This window comes from Garra rufa, chromosome 4, assembly GCF_049309525.1.
Source record: "Garra rufa chromosome 4, GarRuf1.0, whole genome shotgun sequence".
NCBI classification, from domain to species: Eukaryota; Metazoa; Chordata; class Actinopteri; order Cypriniformes; family Cyprinidae; genus Garra; species Garra rufa.
Genome location: NC_133364.1, coordinates 51,440,470 through 51,458,305, shown reverse-complemented (window position 1 = coordinate 51,458,305; position 17,836 = coordinate 51,440,470). Strand labels below are relative to the sequence as shown.

At 37.5% G+C, this 17,836-nt stretch overlaps 1 protein-coding gene across 1 annotated transcript; it reads left to right on the top strand.

The window, feature by feature from the left end:
- The first annotated feature begins 230 nt into the window (after positions 1-230).
- On the top strand, positions 231-16,443 carry LOC141332709 (uncharacterized). Its single transcript, XM_073837680.1, has 2 exons — positions 231-715; positions 15,257-16,443. The coding sequence occupies exons 1-2, from the start codon at positions 550-552 to the stop codon at positions 15,988-15,990; spliced, it is 900 nt and encodes a 299-aa protein (XP_073693781.1). The 5' UTR covers positions 231-549; the 3' UTR covers positions 15,991-16,443.
- The last annotated feature ends 1,393 nt before the right edge of the window (positions 16,444-17,836 follow it).

Genomic DNA, 17,836 nt, shown 5'->3' with positions numbered 1-17,836 from the left:
TCAATTAAAGCGTTTTTAGAAGCTATTATTTAGTGTAACTTAAACGTAAGCCTTTAATAACAGAAGCGCGTTCCGTTTCGCTCCCTATATCATGAATTAATCTTGTGACGATAAGAAGTGAGAGACTGAGAATCCGAGTCATTTGAATCAAATCTTTTGATAAATGATTCAGTGATTAAATTCAGCGGCACGTGGACTAGAAACGAGGACAACAAACAACGAGTGGAATAACAACCGCTAATGTTTTCATTAAAGTGTAGTATATTAGATATTATAAATAATCGAATACCAAATATATATATATCAAAATCGCATACTTAAATATGAACCTTCTGTGTAATTTGTATATATTTTATACATCTTATATAAGTCTATTAACTCTGACTGTCTTACTAGTGCACTGACTACTGAACTAGGAGCTGATTGAGACACACACACAGATTTAGTTTGCATTGATTTTTCTTTCTATTAATTATTGTCATCTTAAACAGGACAAAGTGTACAAACACAGAAAAACTGGAGAATCAACAGTGACACACTATTATAAAGATGGCATATATTAAAGAGGAGAGTGAAGACGTGACGATTGAAGAAACATTGAAACATGAAGATATTGAGGAACGAACAAAGATGGCATTCATTAAAGTGGAGAGTGAAGACATGAGGATTGAAGAAACATTTAGAGTCAAACATGAAGATACTGAGGAACAAACAGGTTGGTTTTTTTTTCTCATAGCTAAACTCATTATAGAAATGAATATACAGAAATGATTTGACAGAAGTGTCGAGATCACATACTAATTCTGCCTTCAAGTGCAGTTCAGAAGATCTTTCTTTCACATTGGCCATTTGTTATGAAATCATGCATTTAAGTTGTAACAATAATATGGAATGAGTCTTAACCAAACATTGTAACATTAAACCTAGTATCTGCTTCTAATATTAAAACCATTGAATTATTGAATTTTGGCTAATTATGCAAAGGTACTAAGAAAATAATTTATTTTGCACAAAGCAGACCTTGAAACGTGAGTAAGTACATTAGGCTACTGCATGCTGTCTACATGTTCATGTAAAGTATTTGGTAAGCAAATAAAACAAGGAAAACCACTTAGGCTACACCTAAATGAATTCAAATACAATTAAAAACAGACTTTTTGTTTTAAAAATTTCTCCAGCCACACTAGCGTTTTCAAGCATTTTCCAAAAGTTTCTCATCCACACTGAAATGTCACAAAATGTCTCAGGCCATGTCCACACTAATACGTTTTTGTTTGAAAACGCATCTTTTTCTCTTTGAAAACGCTCTCCAAAGTGGATAAATTTGAAAATGGCGTTTTCACGTTGTAGTGTGGACTGTGAAAACGGAGGCTTTTGAAAACGATGACGCATATTTAGTCATGTGACGCATATTGTACCAATAGATATGTTTACACCAGTAATTGTGCCTGTGCTATTCACTGTCACACTGCTGCTAAAGAGATTTACCTTGTACACTCTTCAGATTACAGTCCTAAAATGATGACAGAAAATTTACTTTTGCTGTCCTGCAAAACATATGATGACAACTGTTTTTCAGATACAATATGAATGAGCGCGACATAGACGCGTCATTGGATGATGAGATATTTCCGTAAATTATCCCGCCAGAAGAATTGCGTGAAAACTCATTACGTCTGTATAATTTTGGAGGCTTTACGCATGCGCAGTAAGGCGAATTTGATGTTTTCCTACGTTTCAGTGTGGATGAGAAACTTTCGGAAAATGCTTGGAAACGCTAGTGTGGACGGAGAGCGTTTTAAAATGAAAACTCCTTTTTCAAATGTATCCGGATTAATGTAAATGTAGCCTCAGGTTACGTATGTAACCCTAGTTCCCTGAAGGGAACGAGATGCTGCGTCGAGACGCTTTGGGAACGCCCTCAGCGTGCCCTCACTCTGAATCACGTGTGTAATCAGTCCAATGGAATCGCGAGACGTCACGTACGTGATGACATCACCGACCGGGAAGCTTAAATGCACGCAAGGTGAACACAACACTAGCTTTCGAATAAAGCAAGCGCTGCAGGGATGTCGGAAGTATGGCCTCACGACACAGCGTCTCGTTCCCTTCAGGGAACTAGGGTTACATACGTAACCTGAGACGTTCCCTTCCATAACTTCGAGCTGCGTCGAGATGCTTTGGGAACGAGTATGCCCACGCCGCCATACTGACAAGGTGTCGCTGCCTGATTAGGGCGAGAGAACGAAAGAGCCAGAAACGGCTGGAAGATCTAGGCCATAAAAAAATAATTTTAAATGGATGGGGTTGTACAGTGTCTTCAGAGCCCCCCAAGTGCCATTTTCCCCCAAACTATACAACTATACCCCAACCGTTGTCTAGGCAACACCCCGTGTGCTATGTAATGACACGCCCCACAGAACTGAAGGGCGGGGTGAGCAGAGGTTCATATCATTTAAAGGGCCAGGTACTGATATCGCTTGCTGAGAACAGAGGCATTTTTTACCAGGTAAAATTAGTGTTTTTTTACACTAACATAAAGATTTTTTACTCAAAGTATATTACAAACTTTTCATTTGGACCCTAAAGCATCATATTAACTTGTAGAAAATGGGCATTGGATGACCCCTTTAACATATATGCTATCTCAGTGTGGGTGGGACCAAAACAGAAGCCTTCAAATGGAAACATATTAGTGTGGACCAGGCCTAAAAGATAAAATAGGAAATTATTAACTTAATAACTTAACACTTATTTGTCTGTACTACTGTTATATATTTTTTTCTAAAATGTTTAATGTTTATTACTTACATTTATTTTATTAAAACGTTTGCATAGCGTGGGATGTTTCAAGCATGCAGGCTCTTCATCAGATGCATGCTTGAAACATCACATGCTATGCAAATTATTTACAATAATCCTGATAGCTGATAAAACTGTTGAGAATATTGCTTGTGAATAAATAATTTCAACAAATAAATAAAAACAAATCTTACATAGAACTAAGGCCTTGTCCACACAGAGATGTGTTTAGCTGTATACGCATACATTTTATATTGAATAGGTTCTGGCGTTTTGGGAGAGTGAAACCGATATTTATTTAAACGGGGTCCCAGAGTGGATACTTCTGAAAGCAACACCCTTAAAAAAGGGGGCTTACCCTTTCGTGCTCATCAGCCAGAGATGAGGATGAGCTGTTGGATGACGATGACATTGTTTCATTAACATCATCGGATCCTGGAGCGAGCGCTCTGCTGGGTTCCAAATTATAGAAGTAGTATCTTTATTCAGACTCATGGTCCATCCAAAAAAGAAAAGAAATAACACAATAATACAAAAACAAACAAACAAACAAACAACAAACATACATACATTAAAAATGACTCGTTTTTAAAAGACACTTATACCAGTGTTCCCAAAATTGAGACATGCAGCGTGTGGCACTGCACCTAACATTCACCAGCACCATAACAACTTGATAAAAAGATTAAAAATTATTAAAGATTAATATATTAAAGATTAATGTTTTAAACTCTGAATATAGCAATATTATGGTAAAGAATGTAATATGATGAGAAACTTAAACCCGTCAGCAGGTGGCAGCAGTGTTCATGATTGAATCACCGAGTCGTTCAAACGATTCTTTCAAAACGGCTGAATCATTCAGGAGTGAATCAAATGACTGTTTTTATGAATGGCTTAGTGAATCAGTGATTCGGCCAAACCAATGCGGATATAGATTTGAACACAGAAACGAAACAAAAACGTCTTTCTGAACTGTAAGGAGCATTTTTGCTCGCATATCTTGAAAGTAAGCAGCTTATATATTAAAACATTAATTTATAATATAAAAAAATATGTATAATGATTAATAAGAACCAAGTGGAAAGCAGCTAGTATGTTAATGAATGGAACTGCATTTGTGATCAAAGATCCTTCCAGAAACTAATTATTTCACCTGTTCTAAAATTGGGCAAAGGAATGAAAATACGAAAAAAAAACTTTAAATGTGTGAACAAGTGATTCTTGAACTGCTATTTTTTAAATAACATCAGACAGTCTGAATCAGACCCTCTCTTCTAATAAACTGCAGCGTCAAAAATGACGTGCGCGTGCAACTTCTCATTTCAAACTGAACTGAAGCGTCGGGAAACATTGAATAGCATATAAAGCGTAGACACAGCCTGTAATACACAAAGCACAGCAGAAAGACATTTTGCAGTCCGTCCAGGATTTTGCTGGATTTTTTTGTGATTGTTGCGTAGGGTGACCATACGTCCTCTTTTACCCGGACATGTCCTCCTTTTTTGGCTATAAAATTATGTCCGGGGGGATTTAGTAAAATATCATAAAATGTCCGTTTTTTTTTTTTTTTTTTTTTTTACCTCATTTCACTGACCGTCATTAATTCAACACTTTAAATGCATAGGGTGACCATACGTCCTCTTTTACTCGGACATGTCCTCCTTTTTTGGCTATAAAATTATGTCCGGGGGGATTTAGTAAAATATCATAAAATGTCAGTTTTTTTTTAATTTATTTTTTTACCTCATTTCACTGACCGTCATTAATTCAACACTTTAAATGCAGCCACTGCCCACCGGCATTATTCTGAGTTACCTGCAGTTATGAACTGGCCATCGGGAGCACCGGGACATTCCCAGTGAGCCGATCACCGAAGCGAGGGAGACCTCCCCCATATTAGGCGCTATTTTAAATTATAGCGCATTCAAAACCCAAAAAGCCGAAAAGTGTGAAGCGGTGGGATCAATCACCCGCACAGTGCTGATGAACGCGCGCTGCGCTTCTGCCACCATGTACAGTGATAAACAGTGTAAGTTGCTTGATCCATTCAGATAACACACAGAATTGTGTTATACAGTCATGTGATATGAGAACATTAAAGGATCTGTAAGTTCTGCTGGGCTGCTGAAAACAGCCACGACACTGGATACTGCATGATGAAGTAAAGTGGAAAATGCCAATAAATACTGTCAAAACAAAATTATTACAAATTTCATAGTTTATAATTACTATTTAATTTTAAAAACCATATAACTAATGTTTTCTTGTGACCACCGTCTTACTACTAATATTCTAATCAATAATTTCTTTTAATTTTTAGTTGTAATTCGTTTTAATTGGAGTAAAATGTTAATTCAATAAGAGCCTGATTAAAGAATTAAATATGGGTCTTATATAAATTAGGTGTTTACTATACATAATAAAGTTCTTAAAGGGACAGTTTACCCAAAAATAAAAATTGTCATCATTTACTCAACATCATGTAATTTCAATAATTTCAATCCTGTATGAACTTTTTTCTTGTGTGTAACAAAGGAAGATACTTTGAGAAATTCAAAACTTTTTTTGTCTATAGAGTAGAAATCAAGGGTAACCAAATATGTTTGGTTACATTATACAAAATATCTTTCTTCCACAGAAGAAAGTAAGCCATACAGTTTTGGAACGACATGAGGGTGATGATTTTTATTAATGAATGTTTTTTTATTACATAATTTATTAGCAACAAATTTCCTGCATTCTAGCTCAAAATCAATGCTTTACTGCATGCATTTCTCTGTGACAAAAATTTAATTAAGTTTGTTGCATTTGAATTCAGCAGTATTTATCATTATTTGTTTAAATCCTGTTTTATTCATTCATGTACTCCAATTAAAGACCCTATAACCCTGCTGAAATAAACAGCTTAAACCAGCCTTGGTAGGTTGGCCAGTTTAGGCTGGAAGTAGCTGGTTTTAGCTGGTCTTTTAGTTGGTGGTTTCCGAGCCTGACCAGCTAAGACCAGCCTGGCCAAGCTGGAAAAGTGGTCAAAACCCTTCTAAAACCAGCCTGCTGACCAGCTAAAACCACCCAACCAGCACAGGCTGGTTTTAGCTGGGGATTTTTTCACCAGGAAACCCAAGAAAACTTTCATGTGGAACTTGTGGGCCGGATGTGCTGAATTTGTCCAGGGCCGGATTTTAACCCCAGTCCAGCCCTGGGTACCTGTCTGATGACGTGAAAGACCCAATTGTCAAAACAATACAAAGAGGAACTGCGCTGCAAGAGCTGTGTGTCACTAACATGCCGAAACGCAAATGTAGTTTCACAGACAAATTGGGGAAAAAAAAAATGTTTTACAAGGCAATTCTTATTTAAGCATTTTATGTATTATTTATTTATGTTTGTATTATGCCTGTATAAAGAAAAGACTAAGAGAGATGATATTTTTTACAGGGCAATACGGTATTTGATATAAGATTTAGTTCAAACAGAAAGAGAATTTAAATAAATGTGTGATTTCTAAAAGTGCCTTGGGGGGGGGGGGGGTCCTCTTTTTGGATTCTCAGAATATGGTCACCCTATTGTTGCGGCCTAAAATGGCAGATTTTGCGGCAGCTTTTTCAAAAAGTTAAGTTTTTTTTTTTAGACAGATTTCACAAACATGTTATGAATTTTTTAAGTGTTCTTTGCAAGATTACTCCCCCAAAGCACAGGAATTCAAAAATTCGGCTTTCTGCACGCTCTGATCACATGCAGATCTGACAGCAGACAATCGCTGCTTCCTCAGGAGGCTGCAGCGCAGGTTCAATTAAGACAAAATCATGTTGTCCCCGTAAAATATTTAGACTTTTAGCATTTTGTTGCCGCGGCGACACGCTAAGTCTATGTAGGATAAACACTGGAATAAATGATTGATGAAACTACCGTATGAAAGCATGACAAATAGTTTTGTTAACTGCCCCTCTCAAACTCGCTAGCAATATCACCTTTGCCCACACAAGGCCTGCCTGACAACTGACAAAAGCAAACCACCACAGACCTAGTTTTACAAACGTTATGAAGTTCTGTTGTTTCAAAAAGTTAGGAGCACCAAAAAAAAATTATGAGCACCCGATTTCTTTTTAGTTATCTGCCGATCTAGATTCTTCATGCCCGATTCTGATTGTTTTACAAGACAATGGTCTGATTCTGAAAACATTTTTTTATTTATTTCATGCCTAAAGCAAGGGACAAGAATGAAGGAAAATGAGTACATGAACTGGATGTTTATTTTCCCTATTATAGGTACAGACATTTAAATTAGAGGCAACCACTGCATTTTTAAACAATTACAGTAGCCTATAAAAAACAAAAAAACAAACAACACATCTCTTACTCAATCGTGTAGACAATATATGCAGCCATCATCAAAGGCGGCTACTCTTTCAATATTCAAAGTGCAAATAGAGGGATATACTAAATATACTAATAACAGCCTAGATATTTTATATAACCTAATTTGAGCGCATCGGGCAGTCGCTCTTCAAACGCAGGGTATTAAAATTGCTTTTGAATGTGTGTAGGCGTTTTACTTTTTGGTTTCTTTTTAACGACCGCACGAAACTCTCGGCGGTGCTGAACGTGCTTTCTAGAGTGCGGATCGGCCGCATTTTTCTGTCCGTACCTGGCCCGCGTCCGACAGAGCAGTAACCGAACCCGACAGGCATTAAGATATTTATGTCCGAGCCCGATCCCAGCCCGACAATTTTTTTCTCATACTAATGACACATGCACTTTTTTGTGTGGAAAGCCCGCTTTTATTAAGCAACTGCAGGAAGGCGTTCGGAAATGTCAACAGATGAGAGCATCAGCGCAACACCGAATATTCGTTCAAACAAATTACTCCCAAATAAGAAATTAGCAGCACAGTAATTACTGACACCTTAAAGGTAGGCTATTTAAATAAAAGACGAACGTAAAAAATGGCGCGGTATTTATATTTTATATTACATATACATAACGTTTGTGTATATATGTCTATATATAAAATGCATATATTATTTTGAAACCCAAAATAAATGAGGCTCAAACATTATTAACAAACATGCGTGTTTATTTGAACACTTCTGTCAGTGAACAAGCAGCCTACAAAACACTAAAATAAATCAAATAAATAATAAATTTAAATATGTAACTAGCCTAAATAATAATGTTATATAGGCTATTAAACAAACATTCGTTGCAAAAATTTGTAAAACCTCGCCTGGACCTTGTCCGACAGCTCCTCAGAATTACTGTCCCGAGTCCGACTGGACCTTTTTTCTCTTTCCTATTACACAGCTGCTGTTTTTAATAGCAAAGTGATTACATTTATTTTTGTTTATTTAGTTTATAAAGTCATTTTAGAAATATATTTGGAACACTTTTTACTTGTTGAATTCATTGTTTTTTAAAGTAAATGCTGTGAATGCTGAAGCTCGCCTTGCAGGACATGGAAGAGCCGGTGTGATGTGAAATTTCTGCTCATAAAGGTTAGAGTAATATATCATCCGGTCTGTAAAGAAATAATTTAAATAATTCAAATCAAAAACAAAACTCTTTCATTAGCTATATAACTAATTCATAAAGATGCATTTAGGCATTAAAGGCAGTAAAGAAATGGTGGCAATTTCGAGCCCTGAATTTCTTTGCACGGTCTTTCGCAGTGATATTTGTAGGTAATTTGCGGTAAAGTCGTGGTGATTGGATGAAACTGCAAGGCCGCAAATAAATCGCGGGGATTGGCTGAATTTGCGTGAATTGGCACGATCGCAACATCGCGAATTTCTGGAGGGACTGATTTTGGTGTGCTGGCGTGCATGTTCAAATGAACATTTTAAACAGTGTTCCTGCCGTGCATACAACATATCTTACGGTCCTACTGTGTGGACGATACTACCATTTCAAAAATGCAATGGCACCGTGGGTATTTTTAAGCTTTAGTATTGCGATACTACCGTAGTACCGGTATACCGTGCAACCCTACCTTACGGTGACCCCTATTAGGGTGTACTCACACTAGGCAGTTTGAACCGTGCCCGAGTGCGTTTGACCACCAAAGCGCGGTTCGTTTGACTAGTGTGAGTGCTCCCAACCGTGCCCGGGCGCGGCTCGTTTAGCCGTCCCTGGCCCGCTTGGAAGAGGTGGGCCAGAGCACGGTTCAGTTGGACTCAGGCGCGGTTCGCATGCAGTGGGAGCGCTAACCGTGCTGGAGCACGGAACAGGACACGTGACGTCGCGTTTTTTGCGAGGTAATCAACATTTTTATAGTCCGTAATCAAAGCTGCAAAGTCCTTGCTGCACTTCAGCTGGTACCTTGCAAATCTCCTCATACGAGCAGCACGATTGCGGGAAAATTTTTGTGCCATAAAGGCGATAGACCTTTAAAACCGTCACACCATAATGACGTAAGCGTGCTCCGGCACGAATGCTGAATGCTATGTTAGTGCAGGCCAGTGGGGGAGTGGGGAGTGGGGACAATCGTACTCGGGGCTCGGTTCATGGCAACCGTGCCTAGTGTGAGTACAGCCTTAGAATGGTTTCTTCTGGGGACAGGCCTGCTGCCCTATCTGTGAGTCAGTTCACGGAGGGAATTAGACCTGGTAGTGGTGGCAGTTCCCGTTCTATATAGTCTTTCTATTTAGGTGTTTCCCCCAAAGGAATCGCTTGGTTTCAAACTTGAGCTGTACCATGGGTTCTCCTTTGACCCATCCAGGTAAGTCGGTAACAGTTCAGGCCATCGGCCGTGGGGAATAACGCTCTGACAGCCGTCACTACGTCCTAACTTGCAGTTCATATCCAAATTGATACTTAGTGCTCGCTATTTCAGCATGCACTCCCCTCAGCATGGCAGCGTAAGAGTAACTGTTCTCCCTGTGTATACTACAAGCAAGGTTTATTGGCATTGCCAAAATCTGGCAAATACACTACATAGTTTTGTGTTGGTTTCATGTGGATGCAGATATTTCTTGAGGCGAGGGAAAAAAAAATTTGATATGGAAAGCTCTGACTTTGTGTGGATGTAGCCAAACTTTTTACTTGGACAAATGGATGATTGATTTAGTTGTCCAAAGGACAAGCACATATTAAGTCTTAATGTCTAGCTCTGAGGGCTGTTTAAAAAAAAAGACATTTAGAAAACCTGTTTAAAGTCGAAAACGTGACCTGAAATAATCTATTAAATCGATCAGGGTTAAAGTTGTGCCATAAATTACCATTTAGGTTATGTTATTAGTGACTAATAAACAGTGTTGGGCACGTACCTTTAAAAAGTAAAGCCCCGTTCACACTACACGCGACACAGCGACGCGATCCCATTCATTTCCATGGAGAGCTGGCGATTTCCGGCGACGAGAGCGACAGCGGCCGTCAGCGACCGTTGGCGACCGGATGTGGGCGTGTCGAGCGACGCGACAAAGTTCAGAATCTCTAAACTTTATGCAAATGAAGAGCGACTTTCGGGAGCGACAGCCAATAGGAAAGAAGATGATAGTGCTCATGTGATCATTCTCCTTTCAGCTCCAGCAGAGGAGAAATTAATTCCTGCCGTTAGCACATACAGGGACATAAATTTTAAAAATGAGGCATGGAAAGGGGTGGCCAATATCGTGGGGATTCCAAGTAGGTTTTTAATGAACTAATAGGATGTAAAATTAGATATTACCTCTTAAAAAATCAAAACCAAAATGTGTTAAATGTATGACAACAGACAAAATCATAAATGATTAGACAGCAAATAAACGTACCATATTAAAAATAATATTAACTGCATTAAAATGAATTGTAACATGCTTGTCTTTGTTTCTAAAGTTGCTTTGGATAAAAACGTCTGTTAAATGATGTTACTAAGCAACCAGTAATAAGAACGCCCACTAGCGACCTCATCGCCAGCCTCTGGCGACATGCAGCGACAGAAGTCGCTGCTAGTGTGAACGGGGCTTAATTAGTTATAGTTACTAGTTACTTCTCACAAATAGTAACTGAGTTAGTAACTGAGATACATCATTATAAAAGTAACTAATTACCAGGCAAAGTAACTATTGCGTTACTTTAAAAAAAAATCTAATTTAATATAGCTATACAATAAATATAAAACATTGTACACTAATCTACACTATTTTAATGTTGTTGTGGCACAACGTGAGAGACAACTATCAAATTAAAGATATTATTATAAATATTATCATTACTATAGTGGAACAATAAAGCACAATAGATGGTTTAGAACTTTAAATATTTATTGCACAGATCACAACTTATAAGACTAACAAATAAGACTAAATATAAATTATGCTTCTGAAGAAATGTACCAAAAACAAACAAATAATAATTATTATTAAATTAATTTTGTGTCGGCATGTGACGATGTGAGGTGCTTTAGTAGATTTGAATTACTTGTCACCGACGCAGAGAGACTGTTTTTTCCTGGGCAAAAGTTGCATGTTGCAAAAGTGCTTATACTTCCAGTTTGCAAAAACTACCTTTGAACTTGTTGGACTCGCCATCGTTATGAGTCCTGGATGTTGTGTGCGACTGACCGTGAGCGTGCTTATGTGTGCGTGTGCTTCACCCGCACTACTCTGCCTCTGATTGGCAAACAGTGGAAATTTACTCAATCTAAGCGTTCTCAGTTACACCACGTTTACAGACACACCAATCATCATCACTGGTTATGTGTCCCGCCCGAACACACACAAACACACACACCTCAATGAAAGAGAGGTAGTGTTAATTTCGTCACCTATTTTTAATTTAGTCTTAGTCTTAGTCTTGTGCCAAATGTCCTTGTTAGTTTTAGTCATATTTAGTCATTCACATATCTTTTTTTGTTAGTCAAGTTTTAGTCGACTAAAAGTCTCGTCATTTTAGTCTAGTTTTAGTCAAAAGAAAACTCAAGGTATCTTAGTCAAGTTTTAGTCGACTAAAAGTCTTTTAATTTTAGTCTAGTTTTAGTCAAAAAAGAACTCAATATATTTTAGTCTAGGTTTAGTCAAAAAATTGTAGTCTTTTTTTTTTAAATAACACATTATTACTGAGTTTATTACTGATACACATTTCAGTAAAAAAAAGTGTTTCACATATCTCAAACATTGGTTAAATGTCATAATTACCTGACAAAATACACTTGTTGAATGATTTTTGTTGAATGCAAATGTTAAACGTGTCTGGTTTTCAATTTCTGATTTAGGAGACACATTCACAAATGATTAACCCTTTCAGTGGTGAGTTTAAAATATTCTAGCGGACCCCTGAGAGTGAGTTTTTTTAAGCGACCTTTATTTTAGAACGTTCGTCCTTATTGTTTCCATGGCGACGCATCAAGCTTGTCACGTGACACAACACAGACACAATAACACTGTATGACAGATAGATCGCTTTTATTTAGTTTTTCCTTTTTTATCCAGAATACTCACACACTTGCTTACCATGCCATGAACTATCTAATATTCCGATTCACAAATATGTGTGAATTAGTATGTTTCGTCGTTTAAAACCCTATATAAATGATCTGGATCGTAATCTGTAACGTGAGATGGGCGCGGCCATGTTTGTTCGCGCTGCCGTTCAGACAGTCCTGTCAGCCGTATTTACAGCACATATACATTCATCCGTTTCTCCCGAAATACATGCAAGTGGCTGGTGAACTAGAAGAGGAATAAAGTGAACTTTTTAGTTACTAAGCCTATGTGTATGTGATATGAATAAAACACATCGGCAAATTATATTGAATAGATTGTTATTTGCTGCTTCCATAGACCTATGTGTGTATTTTACAAACTCTAAATGTCTCCTTTTACTAGTACTTATGTGTATTTAAATGTCTGAAACCTAAAATAAGCGTTATGTGGTTAAAAACACTGCATAGTTGTGATTATATGACAAGAGCAGAGCTCGTCCGTCTCTGGCTCAGCGCCAGCCAGCGCGCCAAAGCGCAGTTTGAATGTTTCAAAGCCATAACAGCTGATGAAAAAGCAGAGACGATTGTAGACGAAAATGAAGAGAGATTTTATCTTAGTTTTTATTTTATGCAAAACATTTTCGTCTCGTCTTTTTTCGTCAACAATAATGCATGTTAATTTAGTCTTAGTCAGCGTTTTTGGAAAGTGGTGCAGTCTTGTCATCGTCTCGTCTTAGTCATGAAAAAAAAGGTCGTTGACGAACATATTTCGTCTCGTCTCGTCTGACGAAATTAACACTAAAGAGAGGTCCAGTGTTCTCAGTTATAGTAACGCGTATTTTAAAGTCAGTAACGGTAACGGCGTTGTAACAGGGGAAACAGTAATTCGTCTGATTACTCGTTACTGAAAAATGTATCGCCGTTAGTAACGCCGTTTATTTATAGCGCCGTTATTCCCATCACTGCTAATAAACTAATAAACTATCTCACTAATTTGATCCAGGTTCAGTGAGTCAAGATAATTTGATCTGCACGCTTATTTTTAAAGCTGTCCTTAATTTCAATTATAGATCAAGTAGATCCACCATGCCAAATATATTTGTACAATTTAATACATTTGAAATGTGTTTTCTTCAGTGTATATTCTTCATAAGAATATGTAAATGTTAAAAGGTCATACAAACATCCATTTTGTTGTCAGGAGTAGACAAGGTTTACACAAGTAATTCTGAGGAAAACATACATTTTGTTAAAATATTTGTGTTGGACATTCAATGTGACATGTATTATAATCTGTAATGTAAGTGTATTTTTTACCATAGCAGTAAATGTAAATCAGTTGTCAGCTGACTAATACGTCCTAATTACTAGCTCAAATGAGTAAATGTCTGTTCCTCTTCCCAGTTAAAATGTAGGCTGTTTTCTATTTTTTATTTTAGGCCCCGTTTACACGAAGGGAAAACGCAGATATTTCCCTGCGGTTTGGCCTCTCATTTACACGAAAACCCCGTTTTTATCACAGAAAACGATTATTTCTAAAAACTCCGGCCAAAGTGGATAAATTTGAAAACACCGTTTTCACGTTGTAGTGTGGACTGTGAAAACGGAGGCTTTTGAAAACGATGACGCATATTTAGTCATGTGACGCATATTGTACCAATAGATATCTATGTTTACGCCAGTAATTGTGCCTGTGCCTTTCACTGTCACACTGCTGCTAAAGAGATTTACCTTTTACACTCTTCAAATTGCAGTCCTAAAATGATGACAGAAAATTTACTTTTGCTGTCCTGAAAAAACATGACGACAATTGCTTTTCAGATAAAATATGAATGAGCGCGAAATAGACGCATCAGTGGAGGATGAGATATTTCCGTAAATTATCCCGCCAGAAGAATTGCGTGTAAACTTATTACCTCTGTATACTTTTGGAGGCTTTACGCATGCGCAGTAAGGCGAATTTGATGTTATCCTACGTTTCAGTGTAGATGAGAAACTTTTGGAAAACGCTTGGAAACGCTGGTGTGGACGGAGAGCGTTTTAAAATGAAAACTCCGTTTTCAAATGTATCCGGATTAATGTAAACGTAGCCTTAGTGTTTTAAAGACTAGAGAAAGTAGGTACAACTGTCAAAAAAACAGAGAGAAAGGCTACATGGCTAGAAACTTTTGATCAACTGAATGTGCAAGTAGCAACCATGGTAAATTGTTTTTATATATCTTGAAATGTAATTAAAACTTGGGCACAAATAATTGTATATGAGAGAGTCAGTAGTAAGTAAAATCAGTGCATTCTTATTGGTCCGTGTTACAGGACTTAGCCTGATGGTTCCTCGGACCAGGTTGGTTTAACAGCATTAGTGCACTTTGATGGATTAAATGCAGAGCACAATTCACCATACTACACCATGTCACTTCACTTTCAATTGGTGCAAAAATATTGCCTGTTTATTTTTAAAGAAAGTTTTAAGTAGTTTTTTATATTATGTTTCCAGCTGTGAACTTATAATATTATTAATGTTCTTGACAGAAACATTTAAAATTGAGTGAATACATTTTTTTAAATAAGAATTTTAAGATATTAATGACTGTTTCTCATCCTCTGACAGTTTTTTTTTTGTTTTTTTTTTTTGGTGTTTTCCATTTTAAAGGTCAAGTGTAACAGCCAACTTTTAGGATTGCTAACATAATTGCCCCCTTAATAATACCTCAGAAGGAATTATTGTGTGATGAATTTTTCATCTGATGGTTTAGGGGGAAATTTGTCCTCTTTCTTTTTTCCTAGTCTCTCTCTAAATTTGTTGAATTTTATCCCATAGGAGACATAAAAACGGTAAATAATAATTGAGATAAGTCTGTATAGATTTCCTAGATTCAATTAGTTGCACAACAGCTAACTTAATCTCTGTAAGGTACTGGCAGACCAGGATCAGGTTTGGACACCCTGGTATAGGATCTAGCATACATGCATTACATAACTACATGTTTTGATGTTAATTGCTTTGTGCCATTAAACTGGGGTTAACTTTTATCTCCTTGTTTTTCCACCTAACAGCGCTGAAAGAGGAGAGGGAAGTGAGGATTCACACTGGAGAGAAGCCTTACACATGCAAACAGTGTGGAAAGAATTTCACTCGTAAAGGATTCCTTAACAGACACATACAAATTCACACTGGAGATAAGCCTTACACGTGCAAACAATGTGGAAACAGTTTCACTGAAAAAGGAAACCTTAACAGACACATGAGATTTCACACTAAAGAGAAGCCTTACACATGCAAACAGTGTGGAAACAGTTTCACTCGTAAAGAATGCCTTAACAGACACATACAAATTCATACTGGAGAGAAGCCTTACTCATGCAAACAGTGTGGAAAGAGTTTCACTCGTAAAGAATGCCTTAACATTCACATGAGAGTTCACACTGGAGAGAAACCTTACACATGCAACCAGTGTGGAAAGAGTTTCAGTCAGCGAGGACACCTTGAAAGTCACATGAAAATGTGCAATAGAGAAAAGCCTCACAGTTCTTCTCAGTCTGGAAAGAGTTGCAGTGAAAGTGGAAACCTTAAAGTTCACCAAAATGTTCACATTACAGAGAGCCTTTTTACCTGCCAACAGTGTGGAAAGAGTTTCACTCATAAAGAATACCTTAACATTCACATGAGAGTTCACACTGGAGAGAAGCCTTACACATGCAAACAGTGTGGAAACCGTTTCAGTCAAAAAGGAAGCCTTGGCAGGCACATGAAGATTCACAATAGAGAGAAGTCAAACAGATCCCCTTAGCATGGACAGAGTTTCAAACAAAATGTCCTTGATTCTGATTGGTTAAGCCACAATCAAAGCTGTTGTAAATTACTCCACAAACTTATACCTCCTTGTTTCTCGGCAACCACATTGTTGCAACCACAACTACAGTTGAGATCAAAAGTTTACATCCCCCTTAAAGAATCTGCAAAATGTTCCCTCGTCAAAACAATCCTAAAGGATTCCAATAAGAATCCTATACAGGGCTCCTACAATGATAGAAATTCTAATTCAAATTTTAGAGCACTGTGTTTTGTCCATGGTATATTTTACCTTGTCAACTATATTGTGTTGGACTGAGTTTAATGCATAAACGTGCAAAGAATAATATGGACTATGGACAATGTGTTTGCTCTGTTTACAAAGTAAGAACTTCACATTTGTATGTCATGAATTGAAAGGAGAGCTCACAGGAAGTGCACTGTTTTTCGATTGAAGCACAATAAAGGACACTTAGCATTTTAACATCAGTATGTATGGATTTAATTTGCACACATCAGTTACTTGCTCACTTCTACCACCAACATTGGCAGCTTTGTGGAAGCTGAATACAATGCATAAATATGCTGCATGATAATTTCTACAGGATTTTAATGGGATCCAATTTCATCTTAATTTTTGAAGGATTGGACTTATTCATTGCATCTATTACTAAACAATATTTTTTTTAATTTTTTTTGCAGTTTACTTAAAGGTGCAGTGTGTAGATTTTTGCGGCATCTAGTGGTGAGTCTATTGAATTGCAACCAACCGTTTATTCCACCGCTCACCCCTCCCTTTACAGATGCTACGGTAGCCGCGCAGGATTAAGATGTCGTCGTCTTAGACAGCAAAAATAATGAGGTTTCTTTTAAAACATAATTTGAGGAATTCTATTTACTTAATCATTCAATAAAAATATGTTATTGTGAATATTATTGTTACTTGTTCATCATTGTGTCAGTGTTTTTCCAAAAGAACAACAGTGATGAAACGCGATCTGAAGAGCAGTTTGTCCGTTCAGGGCCACTGTAGAAACATAACGGCGACTTCCATGTGAGGGACCCGCGGTGTATGTAGATATAAACTGATAATTCTAAGGTAATAAAAAACATAATGGTTAATTAAGTATTTATACACCCCTGAGAACATAGTTATGTATATTATATTTCATTTCTGTCTAGAGATCATCTTAAATATTACACACTGCACCTTTAAACTCACCTTGAGTGAGTTAAGTTCAAGAATTTCAAAGAAACTAATAAGATTGATGAAACAAAAGACAAATAAACAAATGTTCTGTTTTAATTTCAATAGTGATTTAATTTAGACTTTCTTTCACAAGTCCACTCTTACGGTTCATAAACTAGGTGTATCTGGCATGCTGTCTGGGAGAGGGCTTTGAGCTCGGCAGTAATTCCTGAGCTTGGGGCACTTCTCTTGCCCCCGGGCTGAAGGTGAGGAGACAGGGTGGTGGAAGGGTGCTGAAAAAAGGGGGAGGAAGAAGGTAGGTCTGCTTTGGTTATTTACAGGGATTCTTTCTCGTGCTGATTGGATAGGGAGTGTGTCACGGCAATCAACAGAGGATTCAAGAGCGAATTAAATAAAGTGTTGTTTATTGATAACAAATCAAACAAGGTAATTCTCAAATGACGAGCAGCCAGAGAAGTAGATGGTGATGCTGGTAGCGCAGGGTGCAGGTGTTCTGATGGAGGTTAAGGCAGTCAGAGGAGCGTCTAATTGGCTGAAATTGCGAATGAAACGCCGGTAGAAATTGGCGAACCCCAGAAATAGTTGGATAACCCGGAGGGCATAACCAGATATTCAAAGTGCCCCCTGGGGGTGT

Excerpts from the sequence above, each read along its gene's own strand:
- LOC141332709 (XM_073837680.1), top strand. The coding sequence starts at position 550 with ATGGCATATATTAAAGAGGAGAGTGAAGACGTGACGATTGAAGAAACA. Across the intron at positions 716-15,256 it reads AGATACTGAGGAACAAACAG|CGCTGAAAGAGGAGAGGGAA; the intron begins GTTGGTTTTTTT and ends TCCACCTAACAG.